Source organism: Blennius ocellaris, assembly GCF_963422515.1.
Source record: "Blennius ocellaris genome assembly, chromosome: 20".
NCBI lineage: Eukaryota > Metazoa > Chordata > Actinopteri > Blenniiformes > Blenniidae > Blennius > Blennius ocellaris.
The window spans coordinates 20,761,079-20,782,856 of record NC_137669.1 but is presented as its reverse complement, the minus strand read 5'-3'; the positions used below and the strand labels follow the sequence as shown (position 1 = coordinate 20,782,856).

Genomic DNA, 21,778 nt, shown 5'->3' with positions numbered 1-21,778 from the left:
CTGTGGGTGTGGGCGTGTCTCCCCCCTTTAAAGAGGGATTTTAAATGCGCATTCATCATTCAGACGGCGGCTTCACGGAGCCTCGGGGGAGGATTCCTTCCCCACTCTGAAAACATCACTCAGATTTATCCATGAAACCATCCTACTGTACGTGACCCCGTCCAGCCCCGGCCTTCGTCCTTATTCTGAAAAGCTCTGAAGCAGATGTTTTATAAGGAGATGTGCTTTATTGTAGTGCCAATAGAAGAAATTATTTTCCTCTCTTTATGTCCCCGTCCTCCATTGTCGCCACCTCCGTCTGCACCCCCCCTCCTCCAGCCTCCCTCTAATCTCCCTCCCACCTCTGCCCACCAACTTCAAAGAGGCCATATTTCTAAAAGGGGGGCTGTTCCAGAGCCTCGGGGCGCTGGATGTTTGTGCCGGGATCATAGCTGCACTGAAAAACCCTGCTCACCTCGTCTCGTCTTTGGAACTGTCACACGGCTTGTAGCTCAGCAGCACAGACACAAACACAGACACACTTACCTTGTATACGTGCAGAACACGCCAACGCCACACTGCTCCTGCACACTGAAGGCCTGGGAAGCGAAATGCACTGTAACCTGCAGTTATAGTGAACTATACTTACCGAGGGTAGGAATTAGCTGGTAGCCTGTCGGTGCAGCAATTAGTCCTCGCGGGGGGGGGGTGCTTCTAATGCTTCCCAGTGGTTTGAACTTGTTGTGTAACCATACAAATATAGGAATGAATGTGAAAAAGTGAGTTGATTGTATTATTGTTAGTTTCTTGGTTTGAGCTTGACGAATCTGAGCTTTACAGGAGTTAATTCACTTAATTTAGGAGAAGGGGTTACTGCTGAGATTACAAACCCTACGAAGTGTGTCAGTGTTGAGCTCATCGGTCTGATCATGGTGAATTCACCAGGTAGTGTTTGGTTCCGTTGCTAACGGAGCATCGCCAGAGCTTCTATCATTCGGCGAGTGCAGCCGGGCAGCAAAGGTAGTAATCAATCCTCTATCTCCGGTGTTTGTGTTGACACATGTTGTCGGAGACATTTGAGCCGTCTGTGGTTCACTTAGCTGAGCTTTGCACCGTAGTGAACGCTACTTCTGGCGATCGGCCGCTCGTTCTGACGTCAGGCAACCGTCTAGACGTAGATCTGACCTCTGCCTGGGCAGAGAAGTCAATAATGGAACGTGGACTGAAAATACAAACTCTCTCGTGACTCTACTGTGCTTTTAGCTTCACAGATTACAATCCACCTCAGAGCACTGTTGTAACTCTAGCCCTATAGCGACAAAGATAATGGAAAAATTGCTCCGTCATGTTTTTTTGTTTGTTTACATAATAACAGCATTGTGAGTCTCCGAAACTCCAGTTGTTGTGAATACTTTCTCTGCACATGCGTGACTAAATCGACAACATTAACAGTTGAAGAGTGTTTATGTTGTGTTAATTATCTTTACATCGTCACGTTCTGGATCACTGGAGACGTTTCTTCCACACATCAGGTACTCAGTGAGTCAAATAAGACTCGTTTGCACCGTGTATCAATATTTCTTTAACTGTTTTAGTGTTTTACACTTCATGCAGTCTATATTTGTCATTTGCATCGTGCGGGTTAGGTTAAAATATTCCAAATTGAAAGTTCGCCTTCATTTTTCTTATCGATTCCCGTCGGCACGTTGCGCTGAGGGAATCTCTGCACTGGGGTCAGATGATAGAAAAACAGTTCAGTCTCCTGGTACCATCATCATATGTTCAAGGATTCAAGGATTCAAGGATTCTTTATTGTCATATCAAAGAAATGATACGAAATTTGGACTCAGGTCCCGGTGAGCCAGTAATATCACAGTGTAATAACACAGTGTAATGAAGCTCTCTGTGCAGATGCAGGCCTCACACTGCGCCGTATCAATATTCAGCTGGAGGATTACTCCTCTGCAAAGGAGGACGCGGTTGCATACAGAGCGGCTGAATGAAAACACACGGCTGAGTCCAGATGTGTGGCTCCCCTGCTGAAGTCACAAACGCCCTCATGTTTGCCGTCGTAGTCGGTTCACTGTGAGGAACGTGGGACGTGCTGGCTGCAGCATGAATAACGGCCGCCGCTCTAATGGAGTGGAGTTACTGTTGCTGCCATTAAGTGTCACAGTTCAGCGGCGGCGGCACGGAGCGGTTTGAACTTCTGCTTAATCATTTTGAAACGAGGCGCCGTCATTAATGCGCCACACGTCTCACCTGTGTTGTTACGTACACGAGCTTCTCCGGTAGGAGAGGTGGGAGTCTGGGGAGGCTACTGGGTGTTAAAGTGGGACGTTTGAGCCGTTTCCCGTTAGAAACTGCTGCCTTGCCTTCATCCTCGCCCTCCTACTTTTTTTTTTTTTTGGATGATGCTGCAGTCTCCTGGCTGGACGTTCAGACGCTCTACATCAGCAGCACAGGGAGGGAGGGAGGGAGGGAGGGAGGAATACTGATGAAAAGGAGGACAGCCAACAGTCGCTGTGAATACGTCACTGAGCTTTTGTCACCGTGGACAGATTTAGCTAAAGAGTGCGATTTATGAGCAAACAGACAAAGCAAAGCTGTTGTCGGTGTCCATGGAGGTCCGGTTTCTCTCCAGAACCACGTCCTGTAAATATATGGAGTTCGGCTGCGTCAACTTGTTTTCAAACAGGTTCTTTATCGCCAGGAAATACAGCGTTCTGGTGGCTGTGCAGGATGGAACCTGCCTTCACTCATCGACGGCTCCAGCAGTCCCTGACCCTGAGTTGGATAAAGCGTCACCTCATCCGTATAAAGAAAGAATCCTCATATAAAGAAAAAAATCTCATAAAGGCAAAATTCTTCACAAAAGCTAAAGCAAAGCGAGGCTCTTTGTTCATAAAGTAGAACGGCTCACAGCGACTGCAGATTATCAGGAATTCGCCCAAACAAGCATCAAATCAGGTTTGAACCGACATTGACAGCATTTTTTTTTTTTTTTTTTTATGGTTTTAAATCCGACTGAGCACCAAAATCCTCTGCTGAGCATCTTTAGCATTTATCCTCAATGGATAAAACATTCAGCAACGAGAGCATCGACTGTTTCTCTGTACAGGAGGCGTTTAGGACCCGGTACATTCTGAATTTAGAAATGGATAAAAACTCCTATAGCTTAACATAGAACGATACATACTTTGAGTTTTCATTTGTCTCTTTTAGACCTTAAATAAGAATAAAACACGATTAAAGGAATACATGATTTAAAAAAAAATGTATATTAGTGTGTGTTTGAACCGGTTTGTTATTTTGTAATACGTGGGAAAAAAAACCACAAAGTGAGGAAGAAAATGAGAAGGTTGACTAGACTGATTCACATCTGAGGCCGAACAGATGAAAGAAGAAGAAAACCTGAAGCGACAGATTGAGGGAGGGAGGAGGAGTGGGCTGAACAAGGTGTCGGGATGGGAGGGGTGCCAGTTAATGAGGAGGAAATGGAATCTGTAGTGAGCAGAATGTGAAAGAAAATGATGCATTAATAAAAACACCTGCCTCTCAGACCTCACACACACTGAGAGATGATATTCATCAGAGAGAGACGAGCAGAGGGGAAGAAGCTGACGGGTTGAATCAGTGATGGAAGTATCAAACATAGACATGTGGGGGTTTTCTGCTGAGTCATCCTGTGACATTGTTTTTGTGGTGGTTTTCTGCCGAGTCATTCTGATTGTTTTTATGTGGTGGTTTTCTGCCGAGTGATTCTGTGAGATCGTTGTATGTGGTCATTTTCTGCCAAGTCATCTCATGAGATCAATTTTATGTGGTGGTTTTCTGCCGAGTCATCTGTGAGATCGTTTTATGTGGTGGTTTTCTGCAGAGTCATCTGTGAGATTGTTTTTGTGGTGGTTTTCTGCAGTCATCCCGTGAGATCGTTTTGTCGTTACTGCTGTGATGAAGCTGCGAGACGGTGTGTCGGTGGAAAGATAAAACAGAATAAATGAGACGTATTGAAACCTCACGCTGAAGTCTAATGATTATTATTTTAAAATGATCTCCATGATTCGTTGCCTTCGGACACATTTTGTCTTCCTCTGCGTGTCTCCAGGCTGAAAATGGTGAATCCAGGTCTGATCCTCTCTCTCTCTCTCTCTCTCTCGTTTCCCTGCAGATCTCTGAGATCTACGTGAGCGGCGAGTCGGGCGACCTCACCGCCAAGGAGAAGCTGTTACTATGGAGCCAGCAGGCCACCGAGGGCTACCCCGGCCTCCGCTGCGTCAACTTCTCCTCGTCCTGGAGCGACGGACGCATGTTCAACGCTCTGCTGCACAGATACAGGTCAGAGCAAACCTCCCGTCCAACGTTAAGTAGGTTAAGTATGTTTTAAAGCCGTGCGCTTCGTAGATCAGAGGACGAAACAACATTTACATATAAACTGGCCCCGTGTTAATATGATGTTATTATTATGATTATTTGATGCACACGTATAGGTTTTAATTCTTTGTTTTGGCTTTCTACTGATGTTTTATGTTTTTATTTTTATTTTGACGATTACTTTGTGTGCATGGTTTCTCTGAGATGCTGGAATTTTTTATTTGTTTGTTTGTTTGTTTGTTTTAGGCCCGACCTGATCGACATGGAGACGGTGTCGCGACAGAGCAACCGAGAAAACCTTGAACAGGCCTTCGAGATCGCCGAGTCGTTGGGGGTGACCCAACTGCTGGACGCTGAGGGTGAGACTCCCTGAACCAGTGAATCAGATTCTTCACACTGTCACCACTTTATCTAATGTCGATTTTTTTTTTTTTATGGACGAGCTGAGCGACGTTTCATCTGGACAACCTGAGAGCGGATCAGAAAACACATTTCTCGAAGCACCTGCTGCTTATAAAAGAGAAAATGCCACAAAATTGACAATTACACCAAATAAAGTCATTATAGATGTAATTAACTTGTTTGTACTTTAACCCCCTGTAACTGCTTCCTCTTTCTTTCTTCAATATGTTTTCTACATCAATTTTTTTCTACCAAATATCAACGTCATGCAACAATCAACAAGGTTAAAGCAAGTTAACTATTTGCATGCCTGAGCAGCTTCTTTCCCCCCATTTAAATCTGCATATTCCCTTTCAAGAACATCCCGGGGCCCCAGTTAGAACCAGTGTATCGTGTCGTCTGGTTTTTATTGCTTAATAGAGAATTAACCAGTAAACTCCTGTAACGTCTGCCCACACATTCTGTGTTTTTCACACAAGGAACTCACTGAAACCCCGAAGTGACAGTTGTCCAGGACTCACCTGAAGAAATTGGCCATTTCTCTTCTTTCTTTGTTAGTTTGACAGATATTTCCCCGTATCTCCCGTCAGTCAAGCCGTTCCTCTACGATTTTAGGGATAATTTAACGTCGTCTTCCCATTTCTTGCTCCCCGACCGGTACACGTCTTCAAAGCTTCACATTTCATTGTTTTCGATTCAGATTGACCTCAAAGGTCAACTTGTTTCAGACGGATAGTGAGATGAACGTTATTCAGTTTTTTGGAGTTTCCTCACTTTTTCCTTTTTTTTTTTTCTCCCCCTCAGACGTTGATGTTCCCTCCCCAGACGAGAAGTCGGTCATCACTTACGTCTCTTCGATCTATGATGCCTTCCCTAAAATCCCCGAGGGAGGAGAGGGCATCGCTGCAAACGTACGTCACATTCAACCGTTCACCCCATCTCACGGGTGAAATAAAAAAAAGCCACAATTGAGTCATGCAATGCATTCTGTAGGAAATCACCTTCCTCTTCCTGCCTTTTTTCTGGACTTCCTTTGAACTTTTTTTTTTTTTTTTAATTAGCATCAGTTTTCAACACGGCCATTTTTCACTCCCGTCTCAGCAGAAACTTTATTCCCTTTGAGTTTGCAGCTTCCTGAGTAACGAGCCGGAACTTTGAAATAATGATGCACCTAATTACACAGTGTTCCAGTCATTTATTAAGAATTACTTTCTGTTAGAGGGAGAAAAAATAAACCAAAAAACCACCCCATGGCCGGGGAGAGGAAGTCTGTGTATGTAGGAGCTTTAACCCCGTCCTCCCCTTCTTCTCCCCTGTGGTCAGGAGGTGGATCAGCGCTGGGCAGAGTATCAGTCCAGGTTTTCGTCTCTGCTCCAGTGGAGCCGCCAGCATACGGCCATCATGGCCAACAAGAACTTCCCACAAAACCCAGTGGAACTCAAGGTGAGCTTCTGTGCCTTTCCCTCCCCGACAGAAAACGTCTAGAACCTTTTATATAGAGGAGAAAATCTGCATTTTACACAACGTCCCGAAAGGTGGACGTGTCAGTAAAAAAAAAAAAAGGGGCCGCATGGCCTGGAGCAGAGATTTTATACTGCCGAGTCGGCTGATTGCATGTTTCCTCCTCGGTTTGATGTGACCGAGTCAGCAAAGGGACATTTTCACCATCATTTTAACAAGGTGGACACTTTACGATTGGCCCACAATGGCCGCAATACTGAAATAAAAGGTGCCGCCTGCAGGTCAAAAAACATTACTTAAACAAAATAATTTAATGAAACTCGGGTGAAAATATGTTCCTCAAACGTTTAACACCTCTGAGGCTGCAGTTGGAAAAGTCTACGTTAAAAGTTTTAAAGGTTAAACGGCTGAAATGTGAGGCCAAAGGAAACGAGACACACTTGTGGGGTTTTCCAGCTTCGATTGCCGCCTGAACTGTAAAATAAAAACACAATGCGGTGATTTGTAAGACTTGTGAACCGACGCATGTTTCATTCACAGTAGAACATAAACAGATTTTAACCGAGACGTTTTGTCGTTTCATGTAAAGTCGTCAAAATGTCGGGAGTTTCTGTTCAAATGGAACACGGCATGCTGCAGTTTTTTTAATTTGAGGATGTAAAATAGCTTTTTACTCCCCGCTAAGCAAAAATAAACAAAAACATCAGTCCTTCCAGAACATAATGACATTTAAAAAAGAAAAAGTTTTTCATATAATTATTGTTTATTGCCGTCACCCTGGAGTGAATAAGTTAAAATCCAGAAAACATTTCACTGCTTTCTAAGCCACAAACTTCCTCACTGAAAATGAATGATGACCAAATATGTTTGTGTCGCCAAAGGTGATCACGTCTTTTTACAACCTGGTGTTTCAGTTCTTATGTTTATGTTCTCAGGTTTACCTCTTCAGTCCCAACAATACGAAGCCTCGAAGGGAAGAGAGCTGACGAGCAATTTTCTTTTTAAAACCCCGGGGGGACAAAAGAGCACAAAGAGCCTGAAGGTTTAATAACACGGACGGCTTGAGGTCGAGGTGTGAGGCGAGCCAGGAATTTAGATCCGGGGAAGAATAAATAGACGAACTGTTGCAGAAAAGGTTTTTTTTTCCTTTGTAAAGTGAGATGGATGGCAGTTGTGCTCACATCATAGATCACTACTGTGTGAGAATAGACACTCATGTATGCGGTATGTATCTTTAGATTACATGTTTAACCTCTGATGACTGCTATTATTATAGAATAACACAGTTTTACACGCAGTCGCCTCAAGGGTGTAATGAAAAAAGAGCATGTTAATCTCCACGCAGCATGTAAGAGGGTGAAATCTGCTTCGACTGAACTTGAAAACAATAAGATGTCCATCCTAAACAAACTCCTTCAGCTTTAAAGCCACACGAGCTCTGCCGTCTGTCCAGGATGAACCTATTTCCCCCGACGAGGCTCCGGTTCACAGCCGGTGGCGGCGATTGTTCTGTTTGATTGTGGCGACGCTCATCAGCGCCTTTTTATTTCCGTCTTCCTCCAGGCACTTTACAACGAGTACGTCCATTTCAAGGAGACGGAGATTCCTGCCAAGGAGGTGGAGAAAGGTCACATTGAACACCTCTATAAGCTGTTCGAGGTAAGAACTGAGACTTTATTAGTATTTAGCATCCATTATTATTATGATTTAATTGCACTTAACTCCGTGGCAGACCTCCATTAGAACATCAGCCCGACATTTTCAGTGTTTAAGCAGTTCTTTGACTTGGTTTTACCGTCACACAGATCATCTTTTAGCTCATCTGTCATCATCAACAACTGTACAAAGTTTTCATGAAAGAGTTTATACATACTTTAATTTATTCTATTGGCTATTATAATACATGATTTTACTCATCATGTAGCTCTCGAGGTGTTTCTGATCACTGATCACTGAATCATGTGATCAGATTCATCTGCAGGGTTTTTTAGGCACCAGGGATATTTTCTGCTCTCCAGTCCCGTAATGCTAAACGCAAACTTTGAACCGTTTTAACATCATCTTATGCGTCTCGGAGCAGATTCGTTGGTCATTTTTCCTCCCGACACCCTGCGATGTTCTGTGTACATGAACTCTAGTCACATCATAAACAGATGTCATATAACTGCACAAAACAAATCTAATAACTTGTGGTCTGCGCGTAAATCCAAGTTTTCTGTATTAGTTGAAATCAGAACACGGTGTCCGTGGGGTTTGCGGAGCTGATGTGCATCATGAGGCGGAGCTGACGGGGTTTATTTTGCAAAGTTTTGTTTCTGACATTGTGTGTGAGAAAGTTGAGTCATACCTCTGCCTCCCAGAGCGACGCCGTTTCTCTCCTTATCAATGCAGCAGACTGTTGAAGTGAAGAAAAACACATGTCGGCTGATAATAGTTTGTCCTTTGTGCCGACTCAGCTGATGCCACCGAAGCGTTTGTCTGCGGTGGGACTTATGATCAATGTGAACGCTGCTAATGAAGCATTTCACTGTTCAGCCGAGGGTGTTGGCCTGTGTGAGAGGAAGTGGAGCTTTATTTATACCGAGAGGAATTCTCCTTCCAGACAGCTGCGATGCACAATAACATATTATCAATACTAAAAAAAGGAGTTTACCAAAACATGCCGATCATACAAATGTGACATTTCCAGGTTTATGTAATTAATAAAGATAAGCCTAAAGTAATGAGCCGCATCAATAGTGTATTTAAGTGGTTTTCTTACAGAGAAATGTTGCTTCATGAATTTTCGATGGAGGACTGAACGTGACAGGCTGAAAGGTGAAGATGAGATTTAGTTGCTAGGCAACATGAGCACAACGTGTTTACACTGGGTCCTTCCATATTGTGCGTACGTGACCTCGTCAGGAAAAAAATCTTTAAACTTGCGTCTTACTGGCTCATCGGTCACTGACCAGTTCAGTCGTCTGGAGGACAAACGTCAAACCTGCATCTTCAGATTAACAGTTTGATGTTGAGGACCGTTCATATCATCTGTGCTTTTTAGTGATCTTACAGGGTTTTTTTTTTCTTCATGACTTTGTACTCATTGTCGTCGCTTTATTCACCAAGGAACCTGAACTGCCGTTGAGTATTTATCGACTGTGTGTCCAGGTGTGGATAGAGTTCGGTCGTATTAAGCTTCCTCAGGGCCTCCATCCCAACGACCTGGAGGAGGAATGGGGCAAACTCATCCTGGAGATGCTGGAGAGAGAAAAGGCCTTGCGGCCAGCAGTGGAGAGGTACGAACACACACACACACACACACACACACACACACACACACACACACACACACACACACACACACACACACACACACACACACACACACACACACACACACACACACACACACACACACACACACACACACACACACACACCACACACCACACACCACACACCACACACCACACACCACACACCACACACACACACACACACATAAATCCATTGTTGCAAGTCGTAAAATCAGAAAAGCTTTCCCATTAAGTTTTATTTCCAGTGACATGCCCACTTAACGTCTTTCTGTGTGTTTTCAGACTTGAGCTGCTGCTTCACAGAGCGAATAAGATCCAGAACTTGGCTCTGGACTGTGAGGAGAAACTCACGCTGGCTAAAAACACACTCCAGGCTGTGAGTTAACGTCTATAATCACTCATGTGCACACAGGACCACTGCTTTACGTTGATGAACTTTTAGTGGTTTTTTTTGTTTTTTTTACAACCCTGGGGCCATAAATATTTGTCCACCGCTTTCTCTGCTTTCTGCAAAGGCGCTCTGTCTCCTCTGGGACCTGGACACAAGTAGATGTCCTCAAATCCTCCGTGGTTTTGTTTGTTTCATCTGCCTGAGGACAGATGGCTTTGACAAAATCAGAATCAGTCGGAGTGAAGCAAAACTGTGCTCATTCTAAAAAAGACAAACTGGACCACTGCTCAGCATCAATTCTTTCATTTTTGGAAGGAAAAACGTTTTTTTTTTTGTTTGTTTTTTTCAATTCATCAGAGTTTCTGATCATCAAACATATTTTTCTTTCTTTTTCCATTCGTGCAGTGAGCTTCAGTAACTCTGTTCCCCGCATTGACGGATTCATGTTGACTCTCCTCCTGCCTCCATCTCACTGCCTTGTTCACTGAAACCCTGACCTGTCCCCCCTCCGTCCCCCCCTGCAGGACATGTCCCGGTTGGAGAGCGGCGAGGCGGTGCAGTGTGAGAAGGAGCTGGCCTGCTACCTGCAGGACTGCGAGGTTCTCATCACGCAGGTCAACCAGGAGCTCAAGGTCCTCCGGGACGAGAAGTACTACCAGGTGGAGCAGCTGGCGTTCAGGTGAGCATGTGGACTGCAGAGGTGTGTGTGTGTGTGTGTGTGTGAAAGGTGTCTTCTGACGGTCGTGTCTCGTCCGCAGGGCGTCCTGCCTCCAGGAGGAGCTGGTCTCCCTCAGGCTGCAGTGCTCCAGCCTGTACAGGAAGGGTCACTTCACTCAGACCCTGAGCGGCGGCGGCCCGGAGCTCACCGGCCAGCGGCCGTCCGACGGCGGCGGCCTGTCGCTGGGACAGACCCTGCTGGGGACGCTGGGCGCCGTGGGGGCCGTCGGGGCCGCGCTGCTGCGGCGGCCGATGGCGCGCTCGCAGCTCGTCGCCATGTCGTCGTCGGAGGACGAAGGCAGCCTGAGGTTCATCTACGAGCTGCTGGGATGGGTGGAGGAGACGCAGGTCAGGATCTCACCTCGCATTTCAGCTCAATTTGAAACAACAATAACGTCATTATGGCCAATATTCTAGGCATTTTGCTGTTTTGAATGTATTGTAGCCAATTATGTCATATATTATTCCATGTTGATAAATCTGCATTTCCTGTAAATAAGATTTTGTGCAGTTTGAGTATCAAAATAAAGTGTAAAAGATTTGTCATATTCATTCACTGAAGAGCTTCACTGTGCTGCACTCTTTCTATTATTACATTGTTATCCCTCACATGTTCCTATTTGTATTGAAAGTGGCCTTTAGTCTGGCCTCAACTGGAAACGCAGTGCCACATGAACATCTTCACAACCAGAGGGAAATTAATTCCTCCTTTAATTATTCAGGAGCTTAAAGATTGCTGAGATTTACATAACACAGTCGAATGTAAATTAAAACCGCATCACAGGCCTGGAAACCACTAATTGAACTCCACCCTGAGTCAGGGAAGAGTTTTATAAAAAAAAATGGTAATAAGAGAGATTTCCTGTGTTCCAGGAGCTGCTGGAGCGCGCTGAATGGGGCGCAGACCTCCCGTCTGTGGAACACAACCTGCAGGAGCACAACGGGATTCACACTGCAGTGGAGGAGCTGCTGAGCAGCCTGCAGGAGGCGCGCAGCTACGAGGTACATGCTCTCCTTTCAGTTCCCTCAACGCCACGTAGTCCAGGTGTCCTGACCTATAGGGGGCGCTGTCACTCTCACCAAAACTGAGAAGAAGTGTCGCTTATCCTCGTATTTGAGAAATCTAAAATCTTGCCTTATTAAACAAAGTAGAATTGGTTATTTTTGACGTCCGCCATTGTTGTTGTCGTCAAGTGAGGTTGGAGAAGCGTAGCGATGTCATCATCGTTTTTAGCTAATGCATGTTTTAAATTCTCTCTCTCTCTCTCTCTCTCTCAGGCTAAAGTCTCCCCCAACTTTAAGAGCAGTTACTCGGACACTCTGGCCAAGCTGGAGCACCAATACTGCAAACTGCTGGTCAGTTTCACTGCATTTCTGTTGTTTTTTTTGTGTGTGTGTCTTTACTCTCTTTTGTTTCTCTGATCTCTCGCTTTCTCAGATAATCTCATTACAGCATGACGGGACTGAGGTCTTATTAACATAATTCTGCTCCCCCTCTTTTGATCCCGTCTGCCCTTTTTTCCTTTTGTCTATAAAAAGAACGGGTTCTTTGTACATTTTCCTGTCGAATTATTACGACTGTACTTTTGTTCACTGAAAATGTACTATTTACTTTCTACAGAAAGTTAAAACATATTTAACTTTCTGTGGAATATATTTAATATTAAAATGGAGACATGTTGGTAATTTCCATAATAGTTCAGCAGCTTCAATTGGCAATTTGTCCAAAAACTAATTTCCTTTTAGAGGTAATTATGATATTACACTGCCTACTAGTAATTATATTAATAATAAAGCATGTTCAAAGCAAAAATTGCTTGGACAAACAAAAGCAAGCAGAAGCCATCAGACAATTCATTAAAATTATTTTTTCTGCAAACCTTTAATTCTTATTTGATTTGAAAGAAAACTGAGGAATAAACTCACAATATTCACATTGAAGGCACCTGATAAGTTCATCTGGAAAAAAAGCACATTTTTCTAAAGTCGCCCTTGAAAATCCCTGAAAATACACAAAAGCCCACAGTGCAGTCTAAAGCGCGAGACACTTGAGGGCATTTTTTTTATTTATTTCCTCGCTGGCTGCTGATCAGCAGGATGATGTGTGTTTGTTTGCGCGGTTGCCATAGGAACACTCGTCGTGGCGCCTGCGCAGTCTGGAGAGCTTGCACACGTTCGTGTCGCACTGCACTGAGGAGCTGATCTGGCTCAACGAGAGGGAGGAGGAGGAGATCGCCTTCGACTGGAGCGACGGAAACAGCAACATGAACGCCAAGAAGGAGTTGTACAGGGTGAGTGGACGGTGGGCGTAGGAGGAGGTTTCCTCCGTCTCAACAAAACACCAACAGTCCTACACGCTGAAATGAACGGGACCTGAGATTAGAACTCAGAATACAAGCGGCTGACCTTTCTTCTCTTTACCATCTCGTCCCCCGCGTTGAACCGCCCGGCGCCGTTGTCCCTGCTGTGTTTACAGGAAGTGAGGTCGGAGCTGGATGAGAAGCGCGATGTGATGCGATCGCTGCAGGAAACGGCCGGCGCACTGTGTCAGGAAAACCACCCGGCCAAGCAGACGGTGGAGGTGAGCGTCGTGACGGGATCCAGCCCGGCTGCTCGACCTTTACACAAGTCGCATTTCCTCTCAGAACTCAGGCATATATATATATTTAACTTATAAACCCATATCACCTGAAATAATGAAACAATATTATTAAAAGTGACTCTCCTGTTTGTGAGTATGCTTTATACTCACAAACTGGAAATCAAAAAATAATATCAGTATACATCAATGGAAAAATCTGCTGTCTGATAATATTATTACGGAATCTCAGTCGTCACTCCCTGAATTTATGACAATAGAACCTCCTTCAATTCCAAAGTAAACTCATTCAATTTCTACAAAATGGATAATTTCACTTTTTTTTCCTCTTTTTCTCCTTTCTATGTTACGATACAAACTATTTCCTTTCTCCTCTGTTTCCGCCATAAACATAACCACGTCACACTTAGTATTTCATATACACGCACGCACACATTATGTAAATAGTGTTTGAGGTAGCACTTGTTTGTATATAGAATGTATTGTTCATTTTCACACATCTGTGGAATTGTTTACTGTTTTGTATTGTTTATCTGCACTACCTTAAATTAAAAAAAAAAAAAAAAGTGACTCTCCTGGTGTAATCTAAAAGACATTCTACTATGTGCTGCTGGTGTGTTCAATAAACGCCTGCTAGTTTAACCGACTTTCCTCAAGCATGTTTCGTCTTGCAGTTCAAGGTTGTGCATTAAAGTCAAACAAGCAGGAGGGAAAGTCGACACAACTGGAGTTATGGGCTGTTTACCGCCTGCTCAGCATGTAAACACAATCTACCCACTGGAGCCAATCAGGGCCACTGCAACTCACACTGTGACTCAACACTGCCATCTAATGTACAGTAGAGGAATTAAAGTTCACATCTTGAATCCTCAAACTAGTTAAACTACTTTTTAAAGTCTGAATGCTAAAAAAAAAAACAATCCAACAATATACCAAAGCTGAGTGGTTTTTGCCAAATGGACCAAATGATGAATTTGATTTAACATATCAACATATTTTTATAAAATCGGGGAATAGCAACAATAAGTGTCGACGCTGCTCATTTGAGAAAAGTCCCTGAAAGCCACAAACTGCAGAAGCTGTCAGACAGACCGACCCCGTCGCTGCTGATCAGCATCCGTGTCGATAGAAGTGTTGTTTTTTTTTTGCTCGCTTAACAAAAAATTATGATACGAGTAATTTTTCCGTGTGTGTGTTCAGGCCTACAGTGCCGCCCTGCAGACTCAGTGGCAGTGGGTGGACCAGCTGTGTGTGTGTGTAGAGCAACACCTCAAAGACAACACTGCCTACTTCCAGGTGAGTCTGAACCTCCGTCGACTTCATATGAAACATCGGAAACGTGTGTATTTTCTCAATTTCAAACACCGTTATCTAAAATCCTCCAGAAAGTTGCATCGCTTAATTCCACCTGCGTTCTTTTTTTTTTTTTTTCTCAGTTCATGAGCGACGCCCGGGACTGTGAGTCGTACCTCCGCCAGCTGCAGGAAACCATCAAGAGGCAGTACACCTGCGACAAGAACAGCCGGCTGAGCAAACTGGAAGACCTGCTGCAGGATTCCATGGTATCGTCTCTCAGCTTTCTGTCCGTTCAGAGCAGATTTATCGACAGGAAGCAGTGTTCTTTCGCCTCTCAACTTTGTTACACCTCCATCAAACCTTTGTGACGTCGTTGTTTTTAGGTCACATTACTTTATAGCGAGTTTTCAATCTGTCATTCAGTCTGAAGCCTCAACAGTATTGGAAAGCTGTAGTTTCTCTGCCCCCCCCCCCCCCCCCCCCCACCCCCTCCAGCCAACTGCTGTTATTTACTGAAGAAAGAGAAAGTTATTAAGCTTGAACTGACTCTGTCCTCTTATTAGACACTAGTTTCTCTTTCTTTCACCTCTGCATGTTGGCTTTTGTCACATTTAGGGCTCCTGCTGCCGCCTTGTGTACAAACTGAAATCACCACAATCCATGTACGTGTGGGTCCGAAGCTAAAAAAGAAACTGGGCGATTCCCAGTTACAGGAATTCTATTTGTCACAACCTCTGCCAAATATCCAGTGTGGAAAAACATGTGCAGAAGAACAGATACGTTACCTGTTATAATAGATAATTAACATCGTTTATGTCCTTAATATTAACACTCGTGCAGTAAATACCATCATGTATGAAGTTATTAGCTTTTCTCTCCGTGTGCGACCCTCCATCCATTCATCTCCCTCACTGGTCGGTGACCTCCGCCCCCCCCCCCCCCCCCCCCCCATCGTCCCTCCACTGTGAATCCTTAATGGATCCTCTCTGCTCCAGATGAGATGGAAATGTAAAGTAGTTCTGGCTGTCAGGGTGAGGAGAGCACAGTTAAATGTTTAATGGTCGGTGGTCAGGAGACGCCGTGTCCCGTCTCCGGGCTGACGGACTGATGGTAACATGCTGCGCCCTGGGATTCAAAGCAGTTTTAAAAGTAGTTGAATTACTTTTCTAGTTGCTGCTTATGGGAAGTAACTCTTAAAGTATAACTTAAATCGTGCATGACTCACTGCCAACAGCTGTTGTATTAGTAAATGTTTATTGAGATTGAGTTGAACGGTAACAGCATTTCTTCTGGTCATTCTGAAGAGAAAAGTACCAAATAATCTCAGAGAAAACAGTTTTTGATACCATTAAGTTGAGTTACGAAGTCATCGGTGCTAAAATCAGTACCGTTTGATTGTTTATCTCCTTTATCTTATTCACAATATTGCCCGTTGATACATGAGGGGGAGGAAGAGCCATTGTTCAGGATCAGAGCAGGTCCTTATTGGTTTAACCTGTTTCGTTCAATAAAGGTCGCATTTAAAGGTCAGAGGAGCTTGTTCTCTAGATTTCCTCTGTTCTGCCACAGGAGGAGAAGGAGCAGCTCATCGAGTACCGGAGCACGGTGGCGAGTCTCGTGGGGCGAGCCAAGACGCTGGTGCAGCTCCGCCCCCGCAGCGCCGAGGCGCCGCTGGGAGCGACGACGCCCATCAAGGCCATCTGCGACTACCGGCAGATCGAGGTACCCAGCAGTGAGGTTCCCCACACACTCCCCCCCCACTCGTCTCTGAATACCTGGAAATCTGTTTGTAGTTTTGACGAACCACGACGTGAGGAAAACACGCGTCTTCAGTGTCTTGATCTCCCCCTCCCCCCCCACCTCCTCTCTGCCCCGCACCTCCTCACCCGATCCTTCTGTCAGTCGGTCTTCCTTAAACACAACAGCAAAATAATTAGGATTCAACATTTATTACTGACACAGTTGGACGGGCTGTGTCGGTGATGATAACTTCCTGGATCTAAAGATTCGCGGTCGCAGGATTTATTTCTCCTCTGAGAATCTGAGAGCCGATCAATTATACATCTGTCCCGTCCTTTTAGTGGACTCAGTGAAAGCACCCAGCAGTCCTAAATTTAGTCCTCGGTGTTCGGAGCCACAGGGTCTGTTTGCTCGCTGAAGCATGCCGAGTTGGATCCAGGTGGAGGACGAAGGCGGTTCCTCCGAAGCGTCACGGAGGAGCTGCAATCTGAAGTTCATCCTCACAATATGCTGATTATTCACCTACAAACTTGCACATGATAATCTTTCTCTCCTTCACTTCCCTGTGTCTCCTCCTTTCTCTCCATACCCTCGTGTACCTTTATGCTTCTCACTCCCTCCTCCTCCTCCTCCTCTTCCTCATTCCTCTCCCCTCCTTCTCGTCTGGGCTGGCAAGACAAACGTCCAGGTATAGCTGCCTATGTTCTCCCTCTCTCACCTCTGATTCGTACACTGCACACACACGGCCCTCCTCCGGTTGTCGCTCTCTCATCGGCTGATTCCTGGTTTAACTACAAAACATGAGCGTGTGCATTGTTTCTGTGTAGCTTTCATTCATCTGGATTTTAAAGCTAATATTTGTTCTAATGAAACACGTGTTTGAACTGTATGCAGCGTCAACGTGCAACGTGACGCGAAAAGCTTTATCTTTGATTTAAATCGGAGGGAAACTATGAATCTCCCACACAACAGTGTATAATAGTGTCCAACATGAGGCCTGCAGAGCACAAAGGTTTCAATCCGGCCCATGAGATGACGGCGTAAAAATAAGGAAATGTAAATGAAAATGCATACGACAGACTTGAGATCCACATCAGTCTGAACAGAAACATTTTGGCAGATCAGATTTCAGATATTTTCACTATTGATGACTTGAAAAAAGATATTTTTCCCCCCAATGCATGATTGATTCAGTAAAAGAACCAATTCCTTCCCAGTATGATCACATTTCATTTCTGCCTCGCCATTTATATTCAAGCTGCACACACACAATCCAGACGCCGCGTTAAATAATATATTTTCTCAGTTGACGATTGTTGCCTCATGTTGGGCTGCGATCAAATGATGAGAGCAGGCGGCAATCACTGAACTGAACCGAGTTTAACACAGCCGATTCCTCCCAGGCTCGTTCAGTCGGTCCAAAAATAACAAGCTTCAATATGCATTCCATGTATTGACCGTATGTGCCGAGCTTTGCATTATTGATGTGTGTGTGTGTGTGTGCAGGGAGGGGGTGAGAGGGGGTGGTGGGTGGTGGAGGCACGCTCCGACTTTATCAGCTTCATCAACCCAAACTCTCTTTCTGTTCTCCCTGCGCTGCGTTGATTAAAGACGGGGGTTTCTAGGAAACCAGCGCAGGCGTCAATAGGCCTTCATGAGTTTGGGGAAATTTGCTGCTTTTCACGTTAAAACGCTTCCGTGGTGCAAAAAGCAGCTTTTCACACCACATGGCATCGTCCCCGTCGGCTTCTCTAACCCCGTCGTGTCGAAGCTCCCGCTAACGCCACCGAGCCCGTTACTGTTCCATTTGGTGTTGAATTCTGAGTCTTTCTACTCTTTAGTTCATGTTTTTATTTTTCTCTTTTCTCCTTCCTTCCTTTGTCCAAATCATCCCGTCTTCTTACCGACCTCCCTCATTTTCTTTCAACCCGGCTTTGGAAACTTCTCCAATCATTTCATTTTGCCCTTTTCCACCTTGTTCATCTTCTCCTCCCCCTCCTCCTCTGACTCAGATCACCATCAGCCGAGGGGAGGAGTGCGTCCTGGAGGACAACTCCCAGAGGACCAAGTGGAAAGTGATCAGCCCGACTGGGAACGAGGCCATGGTGCCTTCAGTGTGCTTCACGGTTCCTCCTCCCAACCAGGAGGCCATCGACGCCGCCAACAGGTGAGCCTGAAGCCTCCTGGAGAATATCAACAGCATCCTGCACATCTTCTGTATTTTATTTCTTTTCTATATTCTCCATTTCTATCGGTTGAATTTAAGACTCCTTCAAAACATTATCTCAGGCTGGCTGTGATCACACGAACCTTAAAGGGGCAGTACCGCAAATACTGTGAATCCTGGAATTGTTTAACCTGGAATTAAGATGTTGACTTGGTTTTTTGGAGTGACGTTTGTGTGTCTGTGCCTGCAGGACGGAGCAGTTGTACCAGAAGGTCATGTCTCTGTGGCATCAGCTCCACGTGAACATGAAGAGTGTGGTTTCCTGGCACTACCTGCTCAAGGACATCCGGACGGTCTCCGAGTGGAACCTGGACACGGTGAGACGCAGCGGCTCCGCCGGGGGAAAAGAGGCTTTGAATCCTGTCCGTCGTCTTTTCCTAATCCGCCGCCGTGTTTTATCGTGTCTCTTCCCGTCTTGTGTCACGGACAGGTTCGCTCCCAGTCGCCGTCGGAGCGGCAGCACGTCCTCGATCACCTGCAGTCCCAGCTGAGCGACTTCCTGTCGGACAGCAAAGAGAGCTCGCTGTTCACGGCGGCCGAAAGGCGGGAGCTGGAGAGAGACGTCCAGCAGGCGCAGCGGCACTGTCAGGACCTGCTGCACAACATGGAGACAGGTAGGACATCTGTCCCCCGGCCACTGCTCTACCCCTCCGTGGACGTGAGGCGAGCCTGACCAGGGTTGTGTCTCCTCGCCGCAGTGGAGAAGGACGAGTCGGTGTCTCGCTCGTACCTGTCGGAGCTGCAGAACGTCACGCTGCGTCTGAAGGAGGCGGAGCAGAGGCTGATGAGGGGCATCGAGACGCCGCCCCCCCTCCTGCTGCCGGGTGGCAGCGCCGACAACACCGTCCAGATCGCAGAGCAGGAGGTCAGTCAGGGCGCCCCCTGCTGGACGTGTTCAGATAATTTATAAAGATTTTTTTTCATCAAATCAAACCTATAATGGATTATTCTAGAAATTATTACTTAAATTGTGTTATTTACTTTACTGTTTTAGGAGAATAATGTGATTACATAAGGTCGGTACACACACCTTTGTCGCTCTGCGTTTACCCAGCGTCTCTCTCTCTCTTTCTCTCTCTCTCTTTCTCTTTCAGAAGCTGCAGTTGGAGCTCGACGCTCTTCGCTCCAACCTGGGCGACGTGTCTCGGCGCTGCGTCACTTTCTTCGAGGAGAAGCCGACGTCCTCCAGCATTCCCGTCCTCCGCTCTGAACTCAACCAGGCCGTGGAGAAAACCGACAAGCTGCACAACCTCTCATCCGTCTACCTCCAGAAGTTCGTCAGCTTTTTTTTTTTCTTCTCTTGCCAAGATCGTTGTGGCGCTCCGATAATATACTGACGATTTCTCCTCAACGATCATTTCAGATTGAAAACAGTCGACCTCCTCTTGCGGAGCCTGGATGAAGCGGAGAGTCAAGTACGGAAGTACGAGAGCCGACTGAGCGACGAAGACGCCGTCCCTGCCGACGCAGCCGCCATTCAGACTCTCCGGGATCAGCTGGGGGTCCGTTCGCTTTGTTCCACCTTCTCCTGCTGCCGTCCGGACGTGCGTCACGGCTCTTTTTTAACCCGGCTCGATTTTTTTTTTTTTTTTTTTTGATGTTGCTGCAGAGGTGGCAGGACGAGCTGGCGGAGCAGGAGAGCGTCTTCCAGTCCCTGCAGTCCGAGGTGAGCCGGGCCAAAGAGGCCGGCGCTCAGCTCAGGAAGCTCCACCCAGACCGCAGCCCGGAGCTGGAGCGCTACCAGGAGAAAGCCAGCCAGATGGCGGAGAGGTGGAGCGCCGTCAAAAGACAGACAGACACGCGGTGAGTTTGATTGCTTTCATTTTTGATTTTATTCAGTGAAGCACAGGAGTCAGAGTTAGATTACCAATTATAGAACGAGTGTCAGACGTTCTGAGCTGTAGGCTACATTCTTTTTTTGTTTTAATACTGTTAAAAAAAACAACTTTTCAGTCTAATTTCTTGTTGTTCTTCAGCATTTCTTGCCGTCTGTTCATTGTGACGAGCACCTCGGGGTGCCTCGTTGCTGGAGATCGTATCAATAAACTGCTTTCTCCTGCAGACGGACGGATCTGGACGCTCTGGGCTCGTCCCTGCAGCAGTACAGAGACGGTCACTCGGCCTTGATCCAGTGGATCGAAGAGACGACGGAGAGACAAGAAAACACACAACCTGGTCAGAATGACAGCAAAGCGCTGTCCGAACAGCTGGCCCAGCAGACGGTGAGCAGCACAGTCAAGACACGGATGTATGGATGACGGATTGGGAGATTTTTTTCCTTTTTTTTGTTCTCATTTCACTCGTCGGGTTTAAATTAACGACCCGTCACTTTAAATGATTTCAAGGCTCCTGCTGAATGTGTTTGATGCTTTGTGACGCACAGAATGGGTTCCCTGCACCACGTCCACTGCTCTAACTCACATGAGTGATATTTTTATTTTCCTTTTCAGGCGTTAGTAGCTGAGATTGAACAGAACCAGACCAAACTAGACGAGTGTCAGACCCACTCCAAACAGTACTGCACATCAGTGAAGGTAAGAAACTGTCAGGTTCATTTCTTTTTTTCCCCAACATAATAATATTTAGTTTGGGAAAGCTTCAGCTGTCAGTTTTTCTTCACTTTAACAATGTTGTTCTTCGACAGGACTATGAACTGCAGCTGATGACCTACAGAGCCTTTGTGGAGTCGACACACAAGTCGCCCGTCAAGAGGAGGAGGATGCACTCGTCCTCTGACGCCATCACTCAGGAGGTGAAAGAAACGGTGTCTGTGTTAAGTGTAACTGAAATGTGGAGTATTTCTTCATTGCATATGTTTCACAGTGAATTATTAGACGAACTAACGGCATGTTGGTTTTCCTGCAGTTCATGGATTTGCGCACCCGCTACACGGCCCTGGTCACCTTGACAACCCAGCATGTGAAGTACATCAGCGACGCTCTGAGGAGACTGGAGGAGGAGGAGGTGAAGCCTCGTCTCAATATGCATTCATTCACTATATTTACGTGGTTTATTCACCAGACCGACCAAATTTTGCTAGAATTTTCAGTTACGGTCTTTCTTTGATGTGTTTTTTTTTTTTTTTTTTTGACACTTCCTGTTTTTGTTCGTCCCCCGGTGCAGAAAGAGGTGGAGGAGGAGAAGCAGGCCCGAGTGGGCCAGGTCTCAGACCTGCTGGGCTGGGTGAAAGGCCTCCAGGGGCGGACCGGTGGCCCCGACGCAGAGTCTTCACTCGCTGCACAGCAGGTGTGTCTGTGTGTGTGTTTGAATACAGTACAACGTATATCATCCGA

At 45.8% G+C, this 21,778-nt stretch overlaps 1 protein-coding gene across 12 annotated transcripts in view; it reads left to right on the top strand.

Annotated features, from left to right (window-relative positions):
* Positions 1 to 21,778, top strand: part of macf1a (microtubule actin crosslinking factor 1a) — a 188,620-nt gene that overhangs the window by 96,556 nt on the left and 70,286 nt on the right. For all 12 annotated transcript variants that reach the window (XM_080515943.1, XM_080515949.1, XM_080515944.1 and 9 more), the window contains 28 exons: positions 4,151 to 4,317; positions 4,600 to 4,712; positions 5,560 to 5,666; positions 6,079 to 6,198; positions 7,780 to 7,875; positions 9,367 to 9,494; positions 9,798 to 9,891; positions 10,431 to 10,585; positions 10,665 to 10,971; positions 11,497 to 11,625; positions 11,902 to 11,979; positions 12,753 to 12,914; positions 13,100 to 13,204; positions 14,423 to 14,518; positions 14,659 to 14,784; positions 16,088 to 16,240; positions 18,271 to 18,425; positions 18,676 to 18,802; positions 18,916 to 19,099; positions 19,184 to 19,350; positions 19,580 to 19,758; positions 19,849 to 19,987; positions 20,095 to 20,288; positions 20,548 to 20,707; positions 20,936 to 21,019; positions 21,130 to 21,237; positions 21,351 to 21,449; positions 21,609 to 21,731. In XM_080515943.1, coding sequence (XP_080372069.1) covers positions 4,151 to 4,317; positions 4,600 to 4,712; positions 5,560 to 5,666; positions 6,079 to 6,198; positions 7,780 to 7,875; positions 9,367 to 9,494; positions 9,798 to 9,891; positions 10,431 to 10,585; positions 10,665 to 10,971; positions 11,497 to 11,625; positions 11,902 to 11,979; positions 12,753 to 12,914; positions 13,100 to 13,204; positions 14,423 to 14,518; positions 14,659 to 14,784; positions 16,088 to 16,240; positions 18,271 to 18,425; positions 18,676 to 18,802; positions 18,916 to 19,099; positions 19,184 to 19,350; positions 19,580 to 19,758; positions 19,849 to 19,987; positions 20,095 to 20,288; positions 20,548 to 20,707; positions 20,936 to 21,019; positions 21,130 to 21,237; positions 21,351 to 21,449; positions 21,609 to 21,731 — 3,855 coding nt within the window. The remainder of the gene's footprint in view (positions 1 to 4,150; positions 4,318 to 4,599; positions 4,713 to 5,559; positions 5,667 to 6,078; positions 6,199 to 7,779; positions 7,876 to 9,366; positions 9,495 to 9,797; positions 9,892 to 10,430; positions 10,586 to 10,664; positions 10,972 to 11,496; positions 11,626 to 11,901; positions 11,980 to 12,752; positions 12,915 to 13,099; positions 13,205 to 14,422; positions 14,519 to 14,658; positions 14,785 to 16,087; positions 16,241 to 18,270; positions 18,426 to 18,675; positions 18,803 to 18,915; positions 19,100 to 19,183; positions 19,351 to 19,579; positions 19,759 to 19,848; positions 19,988 to 20,094; positions 20,289 to 20,547; positions 20,708 to 20,935; positions 21,020 to 21,129; positions 21,238 to 21,350; positions 21,450 to 21,608; positions 21,732 to 21,778) is intronic.